This window comes from Sciurus vulgaris, assembly GCF_902686455.1.
Source record: "Sciurus vulgaris genome assembly, chromosome: 7".
In the NCBI taxonomy this organism is placed as follows: Eukaryota; Metazoa; Chordata; class Mammalia; order Rodentia; family Sciuridae; genus Sciurus; species Sciurus vulgaris.
The window spans coordinates 114,650,560-114,666,913 of NC_136467.1; the positions used below are offsets into that span (position 1 = coordinate 114,650,560).

The 16,354-nt window shown below is 49.4% G+C and overlaps 1 protein-coding gene across 3 annotated transcripts; it reads right to left on the reverse strand.

The window, feature by feature from the left end:
* Positions 1 to 81: 81 nt before the first annotated feature.
* On the reverse strand, positions 82 to 9,678 carry SRF (serum response factor). Of its 3 annotated transcripts, none has more exons than XM_079148101.1 (7): positions 8,760 to 9,675; positions 6,871 to 7,137; positions 4,931 to 5,192; positions 4,255 to 4,374; positions 3,078 to 3,269; positions 2,647 to 2,723; positions 82 to 2,456 (listed from the first exon to the last, which is right to left on the reverse strand). In XM_079148101.1, exons 1-7 carry the CDS (start codon positions 9,273 to 9,275, stop codon positions 2,361 to 2,363), a joined length of 1,530 nt encoding a protein of 509 aa, XP_079004227.1. In that variant the 5' UTR covers positions 9,276 to 9,675; the 3' UTR covers positions 82 to 2,360. The 3 variants fall into 3 exon arrangements, with proteins under 3 accessions (XP_079004227.1, XP_079004229.1, XP_079004228.1); XM_079148103.1 differs by lacking the exon at positions 8,760 to 9,675 and adding an exon at positions 7,900 to 8,514; XM_079148102.1 differs by lacking the exon at positions 3,078 to 3,269 and having other exon boundaries at positions 8,760 to 9,678.
* Positions 9,679 to 16,354: the final 6,676 nt, after the last annotated feature.

Here is a 16,354-nt window from a genome sequence, read left to right on the forward strand (position 1 = left end):
TTGCTTCTTGGAACAGCTTTGGGATTTGTTTCATGTTTGCATCTCCCTTCCTATGTTGAAAAACAGCCAAAGACCCCACAGTCTGTGCACAAAAATGATACATTTATTGAAAGAGTATTTTTTTTTTAATACAAAAGAAAGCTCTGTACATAGGACTGTGATCATGTCCACTATTCCTGGGTCAGTATCCCAGGGGAAGTAGAAACCACTGACACACACACACCCCACATTCACACACATTCACTCAGGCACACACACATACCCCAGAGCCATCAAGTAAGGGAAATACCAAGGGTTGCTCCACATGTAAATGCCACCTCATCCCTCACATGCATGTTCTCCCAAGGCCACACTCACACAACACACATTATAAGCACTTTGCCTGATTCACTCATTGGGTCTGTCTTGTGGGAAGGAGAGAATTCATGAACATCTCCTCCTCTGGGTGGGGGAGTGGGGAGTGAGTGAGTGGTGGTGGAGTGAAACAAGAGCAGAGAAAAGGGGTTGGGCAGTTACAGACCTGAGTCCCAAGCTCCCCAACTCTGGCCCCTGATTTGCCATGCCCCAGCCTTGAAAACCACCCATAAGCCCCAGCTATCTCCAGGAGAAAGCCTAGAAAGACGACTTCCATCTTGGTATTCCAAATTGGGGCAAGACAGCAATGGGGGTTAGAGGTTAGGAGGTTCTTAAATGTGTCGGCAAATCATCCCCTTGATAACTAGGCTGTGCGTAGAATCTTCCCCCACCCCTTCACTTAATCACAGAAGCAGGCTTGTTCCTACGGAAGGCAGTCGTTAAGGGGTTAATAAAACTCCACCCCAATTGCTGCCCCATTTCTGAAAAAGCTCCCTTTCTGGATACAGGTGGTGAAGGTAGACTCTGACATGGGTAAAAATCTTCCCCCATGGTGGCCCACCCTCAAGTTCTACCCTAAGGGAGCAGGGGTGGGGTGGGGCATGGCCCCTGTACAAATTACATAAATACTGAGGTTACACTTAGAAAAATAAAGTCATTTTCTTCAAGGCTTTTTGTCTTAATTTAAAAAAGTTACAGTAGCTGCTCACTCCCTGGGAGAGCTGCCCATTTCTGGCTCCCCATCTCTACACTCAGCCCAAGAGCTGCTCCCACTTCTGACCCCCATTCCTGCCTCTCCCCCTCCCAGTTCCCACCCTGCTCACTGCAACTTGGGCCCCAGGCAGCTGCAGGCCTGGGAGAGCACAAGGCTGCAATGCCCATGTGTGTGGCACAAATGAAGTCAGTTGCCTCTACCTGACACCCTCCCACCCCACCCCCACATTTGGTCTCCCTCTTCCCTCTCCCGAGCAACAGCCCTAAAGGGCAAAAAGAGGCCCAGAGCTGTGGGTCACCCTCCCCACCCCGTCGGGGCATGGCCTGAGGGCCCCTCCCCCGGCTTTCTCCTGGAAACAACTCAGGACCGGGTGATCCCAGAATCTCCCCAACACACTGGTGGACCCCAAGCTCATGGGGTGACTCTGTCCCCAGGGGCCCAGCCAGTTCTGGGGAGCCCTTGGGCTCCCCAGGGAAGGGGAGTTTGGGTAGGGAGGGGGATGAGAAAAACGCCATAAAAAAAAGTTAAATATTTTAAAAATATATATTTATAGATTTGTTTTCACTTCGTCTCCTCAAATAAAAAGTTCAAAATCAACTTTAAAGCAGCTGGGAGGAGTGGGGGGAAGACAAAGGGAAGAAGGGAACGCTGGTGGTTCCCTCCAACCCAAGAGCCCCTGGAGGCCCATGGGGAATGGCAAGGCAGGGCAGGTGGCCCCAGGAACCTGCCCAGTGCACAGGCCCAGCTACCCAGGAGCTGAAGGGGCAGAGGGCGGCAGCATGAGGGAAGAAGCTCCCATCTCCTCAGCTGGCTCCCTGAGGGGAAGGTACAGGGCTCTTTTGACCCAGCCTGTGGCAGACACAGTGCTGACTTGGGGTCAGCAAGGAGGCTGGAGAGAGAGCCCCAAGCGCTTCCTCAGGGGAGGACACAGTGCCCAGTCCCACAGAAGGCCTGTGAGTGGGAAGGTGGGACACGGTCCCATTGGGTAAGCTAATACTCATGGCAAACATCGAGCCAAGCTGTTGAGGGGAGTCTGAGGAGGAAGGACAGCCCCACCATCAACAGAAATAGGAGATGGAGCAGGAAGGAAGGGGAGGTGAGGGAGGACAGGTGGAGGGCAGGCAGGCCCATTTCTTTGGCTGGAGTGAGAGGGCGTAGTCCTGTGGCTGCCCGCTCCTCCTCCCTGCCTCTCTCCTGCGGCCCGTCAACATGTGTGTAAAGAAAACGTGAAAAGGCAACAATAAATAAGTGGTGCCGTCCCTTGGGCCATCTGTCCAGGGCAGCGGGCGGATCATTCACTCTTGGTGCTGTGGGCGGCATCCAGGTTCACCACCTGTAGCTCCGTGAGGTTGCTGCTGCTTCCAGCCTGCTGCCCTATCACAGCCATCTGGAGGGAAGGGGGTACATGAGGAAATAGGCAGGAGGATCAACCAGTCTGCTGCTGGCCTGCCTGCCTGCCCACCAAAGGTCTGAGCAGAACAAATGGGGACTGTTGGCTTTGACCAACTGGTAACAACGTCCTGCCAGGTGAAGATGATGTAGCTGTGTGGGATGATGTCACAGGTGCCCCCACCTACCTGGTGAAGCTGAACTGCAGAAACAGGGATCTGTACTGTCCCAGATGGTGCTGTCAGGAACACCTGGGGGACGCCACCTGCATTGGAAACCACAAGAGATACACACTCATATGCTTGCTCAAGAGGATCCTCCAGATATTGGAGGAATGGCAATAAATGCACAAGTGACTGGTGAGTCTCAGAGTCAGTATCCAAGGTTAAGTGCCCCAATATGTCTGGAGAGTATATGCAGGTATGAGGGTCCAAGTAGACAAGTTCAGGTGTCCCAGTGTGTGTGAGAACACACAGCTCTGTGTGTGTATTTGTGCAGGAAATATATATGGGCATCCAAGCAGTGTGTGAGCACGTACACCTCAGTGTGGGAGGTGGAACATTTGAGTGTGTAAGGGAGGAAATGGTCCTCCTTCTGTCAACCCTGCCCTTCCCCTCACCTTGCTCCTGGACCTGGCTGTGTGACACCTGCATGGTGGATGGCGCCTGGGAGAAGGCATTGAGCACGGTGAGGCTGCCATCAGCCAGGCCAGAGGTGGGGGCATACATCACCGCATGGGGGCTAGGGTACATCATGTGGCCTCCCACAGTTGTGGGCACGGACGATGTCATGATGGTGGCGGGCAACGTCACTGGAAAATACAGACACATGTCAGGCACTAGACCCCCTGATATCTCCCTTCCTACCCCAGATTTCAGTCTTCAAGGCCTTTTTGCATGTCCCAGGGGTCAGAAGCTTGACAAGACTATACCTCTGCTCCTTAGTCTTCAACCAAGAAAAGCCCATCTTATCCCTGAACAGAATAGCACCAACCTTTGACTCTATCCCATCATTTGTACTATTGGATCGTCCACCTACTGAATTCTTTGTTCTCAGGTCCTAAGATTTCAAGGACTGACCCACTCCCGGAAAATTCAAGGTTCTCTTCCTTTAGTGCTCCATCATCGCCCCTTTTTTTTCTTTGTTCTTATGCCTCCTCCCTCTTCCTAAACTCAAACCTAACAAATTCATCTTTTAAACAAGCACTTCTCAAACATTAGCATGCATACAGTTACCTGGGAATCTTGTTAAAATGCAGATTGAGTCAATAGATTTGGGGTGATGCTTAAGATTCTGTATTTCCACAAGCTCCCAAGTAATGCTGATGCTCCCAGTCCCTAGACCACACTTTGTGTAATACGGTTGAAATAAAAATAACTTAAAAGTAATTTTGAGAAGATCCTATCATTTCTGAAATGACCAAAAATACCTGAGGGGAATTATGGCTACTCAAATTCTACAACACCCTCCCACAAGGAGATAATTGCCCTATAAATCCTTCCTGGTAATTAATGAAATGCTGGGTTTTAGGGCAAATAACTTCTCCTAATCTAAATGAGAAAGAGGTAACTTCAGTGATCCTTAATTTCCTCCTGGAATCCACAGGCCACTGCAAGGCAGGATTCAAAACCCAGCTATCCTCACCTGACTTTTACTTAAAATTATGCCAAATGTCTCAGTTTCCACTTTAGGTAAATTCTCTGACTTTAGGTACAGGAGGGATACTGCTGGATATCTGCTGCTTGGCCTAATGGGATGAGACAGAGTGGGAAGGGCAACAGGGCTAAAAGTTATACCTGTCCCGCTGGAGGAGGTCTGCGTGAGGTCTGTGCTGCTGTCCCGAGAGGGAGACGCTTGCTGTGGGGCCTGGTGCACCTGAATGGCCTGCACTGGGACCTGCTGGGCCACTGCCCCACCTACAAGACACAGAGTCTTACTTGGGCTCTATCCTGCCCAGTTGCCACCTGCACCAAACATGTTTAAACACTCCAGTCCTAGGGTCTGGCACACTGGTCCCAAACTCCCAACCCTCTTTCCAGGCAGCAAAACAGGTCCTCCATGCCCTGAATATCCTCTCCAGGGGCTTCCTTCCTTCTCCTTCCCCAGGTCTTACCTCTACCTTCTTCAACTGACCCAGGAGCTGGCCTTGACCCATCAAGGACATGATCTGCCCTCCAGTCAAGACAGGAGAGTAGTGGAATGTCTCCTGTCCCCATGGCAATGGAGGAACACAGCTGGGCTAGCTAGACATGGCCAGAATGTACAGTTGAAACTTACTGATGAGAACAGCAGGGGTCTCAATGGGGAGGGGCATGTCTGCCAAAGAGAGTAAGGTTTTCCTCAGGCTCTAACCCTTGTTTGCCTTCCTTCTAAGCAGCGAAAGAGGGTCTCCTCATGCCAGTCCTAAACCCATCTGAGCATGCTCAATTTGTCCCAGGGAGGATGAATCTCTCCCTGCCTCTTGCGACTCACCGGGCATGAGGGTGAAGCTGGTAGGCAGTTGCATAAGGCCCCCAGAAGAGACGGGGCCGCTGCCTGTACTCTTCAGCACAGTCCCGTTGGCACTGCTGACAGCGCTGGGGCTGACGCTAGCAGACACTGGTGCCAGGTAGTTGGTGATGGGGAAGGAGGGGCCACTGCTGACTTGCATGGTGGTAGAGGTGCTAGGTGCTGTTTGGATGGTGGAGGTGGTACCTGGCAGGTTGGTGACTGTGAACGCCGGCTTCAGTGTATCCTATACCCAGAGTAAAGATGAAATAGTAAGCCTCTACCAGACCCCGCCCCCCAGAAGCTTTGTGTGAATTGAGAGCCCATACTGAAATCAGTGTGCTTTGGTTAAAATCCCAGCTCCAAAATTTATCTGATGCATGACCCTTGGGCAAGTTATGAAGCTGCTAAGCTTTAGTTTTCCACCCCTGAAAGGACAGAGGGCTGGAGTGTAGCTCAGTGGTAGATAGCTGGCCTAGCATTTGTGAGACCCTGGGTTGAATCCCCAGCCCTATAAAAATAACATAAATGAAAAAAAGGAGGACAATACATCATAAATTGCTATGAAGATTAAAAAAGATTAATAACACACTCAAAAGCATTTAGAGAATATTACCTGGCACATAATGACAAATACTTATCTGCTGCTCTTATGATCATGATGACAATAACAGTTATGATTATCATCATCAGAACCCCCTGGATTCTCTGCCCCAGTGGATTGTGGTAATCACAACCAGGGCCTGTTGTCACCCTGGCAGTGACCATCTGTATGAAGCTCAGATAATTACTTTCTTTTTCTAAGCCTCAGTCTTCCTCTTCTATAAACAGGAGGGGACTACAATACTATGTTCTCTTTAAAAGGGTTCTTCCAGCTCTGACCTGCCTGGCTTCTGCAATGAAAGTTTTTCAGGGAACTCAGGATTTGAGCGAGATCTTGGAGCTCTGGCAATCAAGAACTATGCTAAATGCTTAAGACTTAAACTACCTAGTAACTTACTCATCCACCAGAACTTCCTCCTACTACAAGGGTCTGAAAATGATTACAGGTGTAGGAACTAATAGAGGGGGAGACTGGAGTACTGACTCTCCTCAAAGTTGGGGGAGCTCTGTTCTTAGAAGGGGAAGGAGAAAGCCAGGAGCTAAAAACCAAGCCAACAAGACTAAATCAAACTGAGTTAACTAGGGGGCTCAAAAGGGGGTGGGGGTGGGGGGGTGTCAATAAGGGATGTTTGCTAAGCAGTTGGGCTTAAGATCCCTGATTGGTGGAGGCGTTGCTAAGGCAAACAGTGCCGCTTCCTTTCATTGGCTAGTTAGTTAAGACACACCCGGAAGGTGGAGCTCCCCGGACTGCAAGGAGGAAGCCCCGCCCCATCTCCTTACCGGGAATAGGAAGGGGGAGGCGTAACTAGGGCCGGCATCCCTAGCAGCAGGCGAATACACTCCCTAACAGCACAGGCCCCAACATCCTGAAGGGATAGGCGGCTAGCTAGTAAGGTAGTCCCCCGCCCAGTCGGTCAGCCTGCCTGCCAACAGTGCTGAGTTCCCAGGACCCTGGGACCCGAAGTGCTCCCTTCCTACTCCCGGGCGACACGGCCTGCCAGGAGGGCAGGGCTAAGCAACACCCCCGCCCCCAGCGGGGAGACAGCTGGCGGGAGGAATGCAAAGGCCCTGCCAGGCAGGCGGGCTGCGGGCGGGAGACCGGCGTGGAGCCCGAGCCGGCCTTATATGGGCACTGAGGCCGCCCGCTTATCTAGGGGGCCGGCCTCCTGTCAGGAATGGAGGATGGACACCTGTCCCCTAGGATAAGGGGCACTAAGTTGGCTCTACCCCAGATTGGTAGACACCTTTCTACCTATACTGAGCCAGGTAGAGAAAGAGATCCCCTTCCCTTCCCTCCTCTTACATATGTGATCCAAACACACCTTGGTCTCCCCACTGCTGTCAGACTCGGACACCTGGTAGGTGAGATCTGGCTCTTCAAAGCCAGTGGCACTCATTCTCTGGTCTGTGGTGGGGTCTGAGCGGGGTGGAGAGTCTGGCGAGTTGAGGCAGGTCTGAATCAGCGCCTTGCCGGTGTCACTGGTGATCATGGGCTGCAGTTTGCGAGTGGCAAAGGTATACACATGGCCTGTCTCACTGGCCACCAGCAACAGCACCTGTGTCCCTGTCAGCGTGGACAGCTCGTAGGCCTGGGGGGTGGGGAGGGAGATGGGCAAGTCAGAAAACTTTTTATCCTCAACCTTCCTCAGGAAATAGGAAAGAGAATTACACAGCGATCTCCAGCCCCCACTTCTATAATGACCTTCACCTTTAGTGACTCTACAAGGGTCCCATCTGGATATATAAAGGTGAGCAGTGAGAAGTAAAACTACCCATGCCTCTCCTTTGAACAGAAGTACCCAGCAAACAGTCACTGCCTCCCCAAGGATGGAGCACTTAACCTCAGGCAACATGGAGGGACCCAGTTAGCTTCCAGCGGATGGAGCCTCCTTCTCTCCTCACTGTCACAGGGACAGGGCAAGGACCCCACCACACTGGAATTCACACATCACATTAGTGATTAGGGACCACCTAAGCCACAAACTGATGGTTCTTTCTAGGCCCTAACCTGTTGCCATGGCCTAATTTTTTCTTCTGCTCTAAAATACTGTACTAACCTTTTTTCCTACTTTGTCTTGGAAAGGAGGGAGAAGGAAGAAAGGAAGGAAAAGAAGGGAGGCAGGGAGGAAGGAAGAAGGGAGAGGGAGGGAAAGAAGGAAGGAAAATAAAAGCAAGCTTTCCTTCATGAACCATCTTCCCTCACAATCTTCTCTACTGATGATCAAGTAACAAGGGACACTGATATAACAGTGTCTGGATTGATGGGAAATGGCACCAAATACTCTGCCATGAGCCCAAGAAGGGAACCCCAGAAATAGCATCCTTACTCCCAAAAAAGTTCCACAACCCACCTTGGAAGCACACACAGATGAAAACACCAGTCAGTTCTCCCAAGGTTGTAGCTTGTTTCCCAGTTCCTCTGCTTCCACCCATTCCCATATCTTCTTACCCCCCACCCCACCCCCAGATGACTCCGGGGAGGAATTTCTAGGCACCTTTACAAACTTCCCTGACCTCCCCTCAAAAGTCCATGCACAGATTTTCCCTAGGGTTGGAAACCCCACCTGCCCCAAAGACAGGCGATTCTGCTGACAGTCCTGCCTGGAGCATGAGGTTTCCAATGGAAGCAACGGAAGACACATGGCCAGGGCGGGACTTGGTCCCCGCTGGTTACTCAAGGCAGCACAAGCTCTCCTGCCCGGCTCCCTCACCTGGTCCCTAACCCTTCCTATCCTCTAGCCAGCACCACCCTAGCGCTGCCCACCTTCTTCCCACACATGCTCGCTCATTGTTGTCATACAGCTCCCGTCTCATCGCCTCTGTATCTTCCCTCCTCCCTGCTTTTCGGACGCATTTCCCTAACACCAGGGTGCACCGAACCTACTGACCCCGGCATCTCATTAGCCACCTCCCCGGCAGCCAGGGCTCACCCCTTCACTCCGCCCGGTCTCTCTTCCTCTCTTGCGCTGGTCACTCCCACCCCAGTGCCTCTTCCCTCTATTCCGGACGTTTGCGGCATCTCCCCTCTCCCCACATTTCCCTGGCGGCCCCTCCCCTTTCGCCCTCAGCGGGTAACAACCATCCCCTCCCACACACCTCCTGCGGACTCGCCGCCTCGCACCTCCGCCTCAGCTCTGCCTAGCTCCCCGACTCCCCCTGTGCGTACCCACCCTCCTGGTCCCCGGTGGCCGACCAGCCTCGGGCTTGGTACCTTCTTCATGATGCCCGTCTTCCTCTTGCTGAAGGTCGTGTAGCGCCGCAGTTTGTTGTCGATGAACTCCATCTTGATCTTCACCCGGCCCCGGGTCTTCTTACCCGGCTTGGCCCCACTCACCGCGCCGCTCACCGGCCCATAGCCCCCGGCGGCTGCCGCAGATGCCTCGGGCCCACCGACCACCACGCCGAGCTCCATCTCGCTCAGGCTCCTCTTCAGGCCGCGCCGCTCGGCGCCCAGCTCCTCCTCCTCGCCCGACTCCGAGTCGCCCTCGCTGCCGCTGTAGAGGGCCCCCGCGGTGGGCGCCGGGGTGGTTGCCGCCGCTGCTGCAGCCTCCCGCTCGAGGCGGCCCGATCCGGGCCCCGCGCCGTTCCCGGGGACCCGGCCCCCATTAGCCCCGCGAGTCCCGCCGCCTCCACTGCCCGGCCGCCCCGTCGGGGTCCGGTTCAGGCTGCCCCCCAGGGCCGAGCCCCGGCCCAGAGCCGCCGCGGCCCCAGCTTGGCTCGGTAACATGGCGCTCAATGCAGGAGGGCGGACGGGCAGTCAGCAAGGAATCGGAGCCGCTGCCGCCGCCGCCATGGGCTTCCCGGCTAAACCCGGCACTCCTGCTGCTCCTAGTGCGGCTATAGCTGCTGCGGCCGTCGCTGCTAACTAGGGGCCCCTGCACGCCCGGGCCGACCTGGGCCCTCACTTTCCTGCCCCTGTGGCCCGGGTTGCCCCAGGCCGCGCGCAGCGCCCCCTGTCCGTATGCTAGGGCGGCGCGCCCGGCGGCCGTCAGCGTCCCCCGGGGGGCAGGGGCTGCTGGCCGCAGCCGAGACGGCGGGTGGAGGGGGCCGGGACCACGCGCTGGCGGCGGAGGGATCCCCCGACCCTTCCCCCCATATAAAGAGATACAATGTTTCCTTTTATGGCGAGGCCGCTCCTTATATGGTGAGCCCCAGCGCCCCCGCCCCATTGGTCCGCGGTTCCGGCACCTCCGCTCCCCATTGGCCCGCAGGGGGCTCTTATTTGCATAGACATACCGAACTCGCTGCTGTCATCCGGCGTCAGACCGCGATTCCGAAAGGGGAGGAGCCGACGCTCCTTAAAGGAACCGGAGAAGAGTCACAACTCCGCCCCCTGAACCGGAGAATGGTAGGTTTGGGAGGGACCTGAAGAGAGGAAGCCTGGGAGAAAACGGGAGCGCTGTCTTGCGGGGTAAAGGGAGCTGGAGGCAAACACTCCGGAACCGTCTGGTGGGTTGGGGGTTTGCAATAAATGAAGAAGTAAAGCCCAATTCCGATGAAGGAGTACGGAGATTGACTGGAGCACCTCTCCACGCCTTCCTGAGGAAAGCAAAGTTATTGACCCAGCGGAGGGGCTTGGGTCCAGATGTTTTTGGACTACTTGTGTGCAGCGGCTGCACTCCCCTCTCATCGCCCCCGACTTCCCTTTCCATCCTTTTCCCTCTCTTTTCGAGGGATCAGCACTTTGCCGTTCGGCTCCCGGGTCATCATTCGTCATCCTCCTCACTGGAGAGTCTTTGACAGACCTACATCTGGAAAAGAGGGAAAGAGGTGGTCCTCTTCCGTCCCTGATGGGGGCAGGGAAGAGAGATGGAGATCAGTGAAGACTTCCAGCTGCAGGGTAGGCTGGAAGAGGGGGTGGTCTAGAGGATAAAACATATTCTAAAAAGCCCCTGCAAAGGCCTGAGAGAAAGTGTAGCGGGACAGAAAGTTTAAAAGAGCAAGCAAGAGGGCACAAGCACACTCCGCGCACGTGCCCTTCTCTCAAAGACAAGGAAAGCCCACAGGGAGAAACTGGGCTACAAAGTCCAGAGTTAGGATCTGGGTCTTTGCTCCAAAGCAGTAAAAATAGCTTGGACTTAGCTATTATAAAAATTATTCAAATCTGAAATCTGCCTCTTGCTATTCCTCTGCCTGGAAACAAGTGATTTGATCTCTCCAAACTTCATATTTGCCAAAAGAGGTTTTGAATGTAGATTTAATGAGATAAAGAGTAAGGCACACAACAAATGGCCAGTGAATAATTAATAGGAGCTACCTGGAATAAGTCACCTCTTCCCAGGGTGTTTTAAAGGGAATAGGAGAGGATGATGAGTCCTACCTTAAAAATTGTTGTGAAGATTAAATAAGGCAATTGGTTGTGACTTCGTGGTATTGGTAGTGATTTGGTAGTGATGTCAATTTAGTATACTGTAACCAGCATTTCAATGAATAAATTGATGGGTATCAAAAAGCAAGGGAGGCCTGGGAAGATAGCTCAGCTGGTAGAGTACTTTCCTCGCAAGCACAAGGCCCTGAGTTCAATCCCCACTACTGCAAAAAAAAGAAGAAAAAAAAAAAAAAAGGAAGTATCATTGCATAAAATTTGTGTTTGCATTATATGTAGGCTGAACCATATGCAGTCAACATTTTTATAGGTCAAGAGAAAGGAATATTGTCAATTTCTTATGTTTTAATGTTCATTTGTACTGGATGACAATGTTAACTGTATTTCTTACTGTGAGTCACAGTACAAAAACTGAGAAATACTGAAATAAAGTACTACATTAGAGGGATTTGTGAGACATAGTGGGTATATACATATGCATACACATACATATGAATGTTCATGGAACCCCTAAATATGGGAAGTAAGAGCCATTTTCCTCCCCATTTTCCAATAGTGTTTATTTTTCCTTTCCTAATTTACACAATAGTTAAACTTATGGAATGTGTTAGCTCAAGAGGATGAATAGGTCAAATAAATAAATAGGTCCTATTCCCAGTTCCAGGGACCACAAATGGTGCTAGGGGGTGTGTTTTGTCTAAGCAACACAATCTTACTACCACAGCCTTAGGGTTCATTCCTGTCTGGTCTCTAAAGTCTTTCTTTTGAGACCCCTAGTCTAGATATATGCAGGATTGACTGCCCTCAGTAAGGCACCCCAGAGGACAATGGCTCTCTGCCACATCCACAGGAACAGTGGCAATATTCCAGTCCTCATCTTCCCTTCGGATGAACTGTCCTTTCTCCAATTTCATCAGCTCCTGGGTCATTGCACACCAGTGTTAGTGCCACAGCCCCTTTGACTTCTTGAGATAACTTCATTCTCACAGTCCTTAGTCACCACAAGGAGGCAGGAGACTTATACCCATACCACTCTGAATTACTATGGATTCAAGAGCCAAAATTATCAATGGAGATAAAGTCAAAATGATAAAAAAAAAAAAGATTACTCATAAGTGTGTTTTATTTACTTATAATGCTTAAAAATCAATTTTACATAAAAATCTGACTATCTGGCTGGGTGGTAGAGCATTTGCCTAGCATGCTCAAGGCCTTGAGTTTGATCCCCAACATCACAGGAAATAAAAAATAAATTTTAAAAATCTGAATAGCAGACCTTTTTTAAAAAATGGGATTTTTCATCTTTTCTCCCTTGCTCAGTATGTAAGTGATTTTGCTCCACAATAATCTCCAGCCATGATATGCTGCCTCACCACAGACCCAAAGCCACGGGGCCAATTCATCATGGATGGACTGGACCTCCAAAACTACTGAGAGTTCTCAAGGACAAAATCCAAGTCCTAATCATCTTTACTTCTTCCATACAGCAATGTATATTTTGTTTTGTGGTGCTGGGAATAAAACCCTGGACTTCATTCATCCCAGGTAAGTGCTCTACCACCAAGCCACATCCCCAGCCCTAAGAATTGTTAGATGAATGATAAAACAAATAAAAGGAAGGAACATGCTGAGTTTAGGCTGATGGATGAGTTTAGCTTTAGGGCTAGAGGTGGAACACAGATGAAAAGGTTATCAAATAATGTTTATTCATATGTTGGACCATAAAAATTTATTGGTGTTTTTGGCAACACAGAATCTGGGTACCCACAGAACTCTAACCTAGAACTTAGGGTGCCCATAGAGAAGGCATGTGCCTTCGGGTTCACTACAAACCCCACAGGGAGCTCAGGTAAGCTCCCTTCCTGACCTCTCTGGAATGTGTTTTGTTTTTTTCCAATAATATCTAAGTCAGAGTAGCCCCTGCAATAAAGGGAAGTCACATCCACTGCAAACCATGCAGGGCCTCCAGAGATGCTTCAGAATTCTAGCCAGCTCCTCCCGCCACATGGTTCCCACCTAACCTTCCTTTCTCTTAATTTTTATCACCCAAATAACATCAACAAAAATTAAGTCTGCTTTTAAAAATGACCCTTCCAGGAGCAGTGGCACATACCTGTAATCCCACAATTTGGGATGCTGAGGCAAGAGGATCACAAGTTTGAAGCCAGATTCAGCAATTCAGCAAGACCCTACGCAATTTAGTGAGACCCTGACTCAAAATAAAAAAAATGTAAAAAAGGGCTGGGGATATAGCTCAATGGTAAAGCACCCCTGGGTTCAATCACTGGTACCAAAATAATAATAATAATAATAATAATTTAAAAATAACCCTAAAACAGTTTTCATTTGGAATTAAACTTTTACCAGGGATTTCTTCATCTGAGGGTTTCAATTGTGACGGCAGATTAGAGGGAATGAAAAATAAATCATGAGCCAGTGTGCCCAGGAAGTCTGGAAAGCCATGCTACAAAACACTGGTCATTTGGGAGGCGGAAGCAATGAGATCGCAAGTTCAAAGCCAGCCTCAGCAACTTAGTGAAACCCTGTCTCAAACAGAGTAATGAGAAAAAAACTGGGCTGGGGACATGGCTCAGTGGTAAAGCACCCCTGGGTTCAATCCCCAGTACAACAAAACAAAATAAAACAAAACAAACCACACCACCAACCAACTAATAAGAAACCACTAGTCATTCTGATCTCAAGAGATTTGGGACTGGAGGGGTATATATTTTACTTTATTTAAGTGTGTACTTTGACTTACACAATCAGTATCACTTTTATTTTAATTTATATTGTTTATAGTTCTATGATTTTTTTTTGGGGGGGGGGGGGTGCTGGGGATTGAACCCAGAGCCTTGTGCTTGCAAGGCAAGCACTCTACCAACTGAGCTATCTCCCCAGCCCCCGATTTTTTTATTAATTTATTTTGTAGTTGTAAGTGGACTGCATGCCTTTATTTTAATGTGGTGCTGAGGATCAAACCCAGTGCCTCACACATGCTAAGCAAGTGCTACTGAGCCCCAGCCCCAGCCCCAGTAGCACTTTTAATTAATTGTTTTCTCTTAAACTCCAGCACAAATAGGAATAGGGCAGAGGTAGACTAAATGGATTTTGGCAGTTGACTGCACAGGGAAGGGATGCGCAGAGAAGATTTTTGATGATTGAAGATTTTGAGTAAGGCTAACTCATCTCCAAACAGTTTGGATGTGAGGTGTCCCCCAAAAGCTCTCCTGTGAGACGATGCAAGAAGGTTTAGATTAGAAATGATTGGGTTGTAAAAGTCTTAACCCAGTCAGCGGATTTAATCCCAATAGGGATTAACTGAGTGTTAACTGAAGCTGTAGGGTGTGGCTTGAGGTGGGAACTGGAGCGTGGCTTTGCATATGTACTTGTATCTGGTGAGTGGAGTCTCTCTCTGCTTTCTGATCATGGTGCTGCTTCTCTCTTCCACACTCTCCAACCATGATGTTCTGCCTCACCTCAAGTCCCAAGGAAGGGAGCCGGCCTTCTATGGACTTAGACCTCTGAAACCCTGAGCCCTCAAATAAATTTGTCCTCCTCTACAATTGTTATGGTTGGGTCCCTTTAGTTACAGCAATGAAAAAAGCCAACTAAAACAGAGCCCTTCATGGAAATAGGGAAGTTGGATAAAGGAAGAGGTTGGGAGGGAGGTAAGTTCAGCCTGGGCCCAGGGAAACATCCAGTATGAAATGGCAGTAGGTGTTTGGAACTTGAGGGTAGAGGTGGGATCAAAGTGGTTGCCACTGCTCCCAATCCATGCTGAAGGGTGGACTCAGTATCTCACACATGCTCAGCAAGCACTCTGCCACTGAGCTATTCCCCAGCCCTAGAGGCTTTGGGGACTGTCCACACTAGGGCTAGGGGTGTGGCTCTGTGGTAGGGTGCTTGCTTAGCAAGCACAAGTTCCTAGGTTTGATCTCTAGTACCAAATAAGAAAAAGAAGAAAAAAAAAAAAAAAAATCACCAAAGGGTCCGTTAAAGCCTTAAGGGTTGTAAAGTAGAGGAAGGCCAAGGGTAGTCCCAGAATGGACAACTCTTAAAACAGGCAGAAGAAAAGAAGCCTCAGCCAGGACTGCAAGATGGTCAGAGAAGCTGGGACAGTGTACCCACCACTACAGAAGTTGAGACAGGAGAGTCTGAAGAGGAAAGTATGCCCAACAATAGTAGCCACAGGAGAGTGGTCAAGAACAGAGATAAGGAGGGCTTTAATGATCGATGACCTTCTAGAGTGGCACCTTTCAAGTATTTCTGAGTGCAACCCACAATAAGAAATCGTTTTACATTTAACCTGAGGTGATTAGATGATTGTTCCCAACCATTCACTCCCAGTGATGGAATTATACTACAGGTCCTTGGTGGCTGCAGGTTCTATATCCTCAGATCCCATTGACCTCAAACTGAAAATGTTCAGAAAAAAAAATTCCATCTGCACTGAACATGTACAATACTTTTTCCTTGTCATCACTCCCTAACTACAGTATAACAAATATTTACATAGGATTTATATTGCATTATGTATTATAGTAGTCTGGAGATGATTCAAAATATAGTCATCCCTCAGCATCAACAGGGGATTCATTCCATGACCCTCTGAGGATACCAAAACCTATGAATTCTCAAGTTCTTATATAAAATGTATGTAACTTATGTACATCCTCCTGTATACTTTAAAATCATCTATTGTTTATAATACCCAATATAAACAGCTGCTATACTATATGATTAAGAATCATGATGAGAAAAATGTCTATACATGTTCAGTACATTTTTTTCAAATATTTTTGATCCACAGTTGATTGAATCCACAGATGCAGAATCTACAGATATAAGACCAACTGTATATAGGAGGATGTGTATAGGTTGTACACAAACACCACACTATCTTACATAACATAAAGAACTTAAGCACCTTTAGATTTTGTTTATTTTTTAGTTGTTTTTATTCTGTGATGGTGGGGATCAAACCCAAGACTTCGGATATGGTAGGCAAGCACTCTACTACTTAGCTATATACCCAATCCAAGTATCTGCAGATTTTGGTATCTGCAGGGGGAAAGGGTGTGTCCTGGAACCAGAGATAATGAGGAATGATTGTATATCTATTTCCTATGCCACATGGTGATATTGTTCCACCGTATGACTTACTTTGCCCCCCAAAATTTTAACAGACCTGTAGTTTTAAATGTGCTTTTAGATTTGGCTTGACCTCTGTGCTTCTGCCACTGCATAACTGGATGCTCTAGGTGCAGGCAGACTAGATCCAAATAGCCTAGAGGGAAGCCTCGCTGAACTTGGATCAACCAAGACCAGCCAAACCTCTCCTACCTGAAGATCCATGATTGAGAAAAATAAATGTTTGTTGTAAGCAAATGTAAGCAAATGAGATTTGGGGAATTATTCTGTAGCATAACCACCCCAATAGCTAACATACAGCCCCAGACACTAGTCTCCCATTATCT

What these genes read in the sequence shown, in the direction of transcription:
- SRF (XM_079148101.1), bottom strand. Translation starts at nt 9,275, where the DNA reads ATGTTACCGAGCCAAGCTGGGGCCGCGGCGGCTCTGGGCCGGGGCTCG. An exon ending in AGACGGGCATCATGAAGAAG is followed by an intron (nt 7,138 to 8,759) that starts GTACCAAGCCCG and finishes CCCACCCCCCAG; the next exon opens with GCCTACGAGCTGTCCACGCT. An exon ending in CAGCTTCACCCTCATGCCCG is followed by an intron (nt 4,375 to 4,930) that starts GTGAGTCGCAAG and finishes TGTGTCTTGTAG; the next exon opens with GTGGGGCAGTGGCCCAGCAG.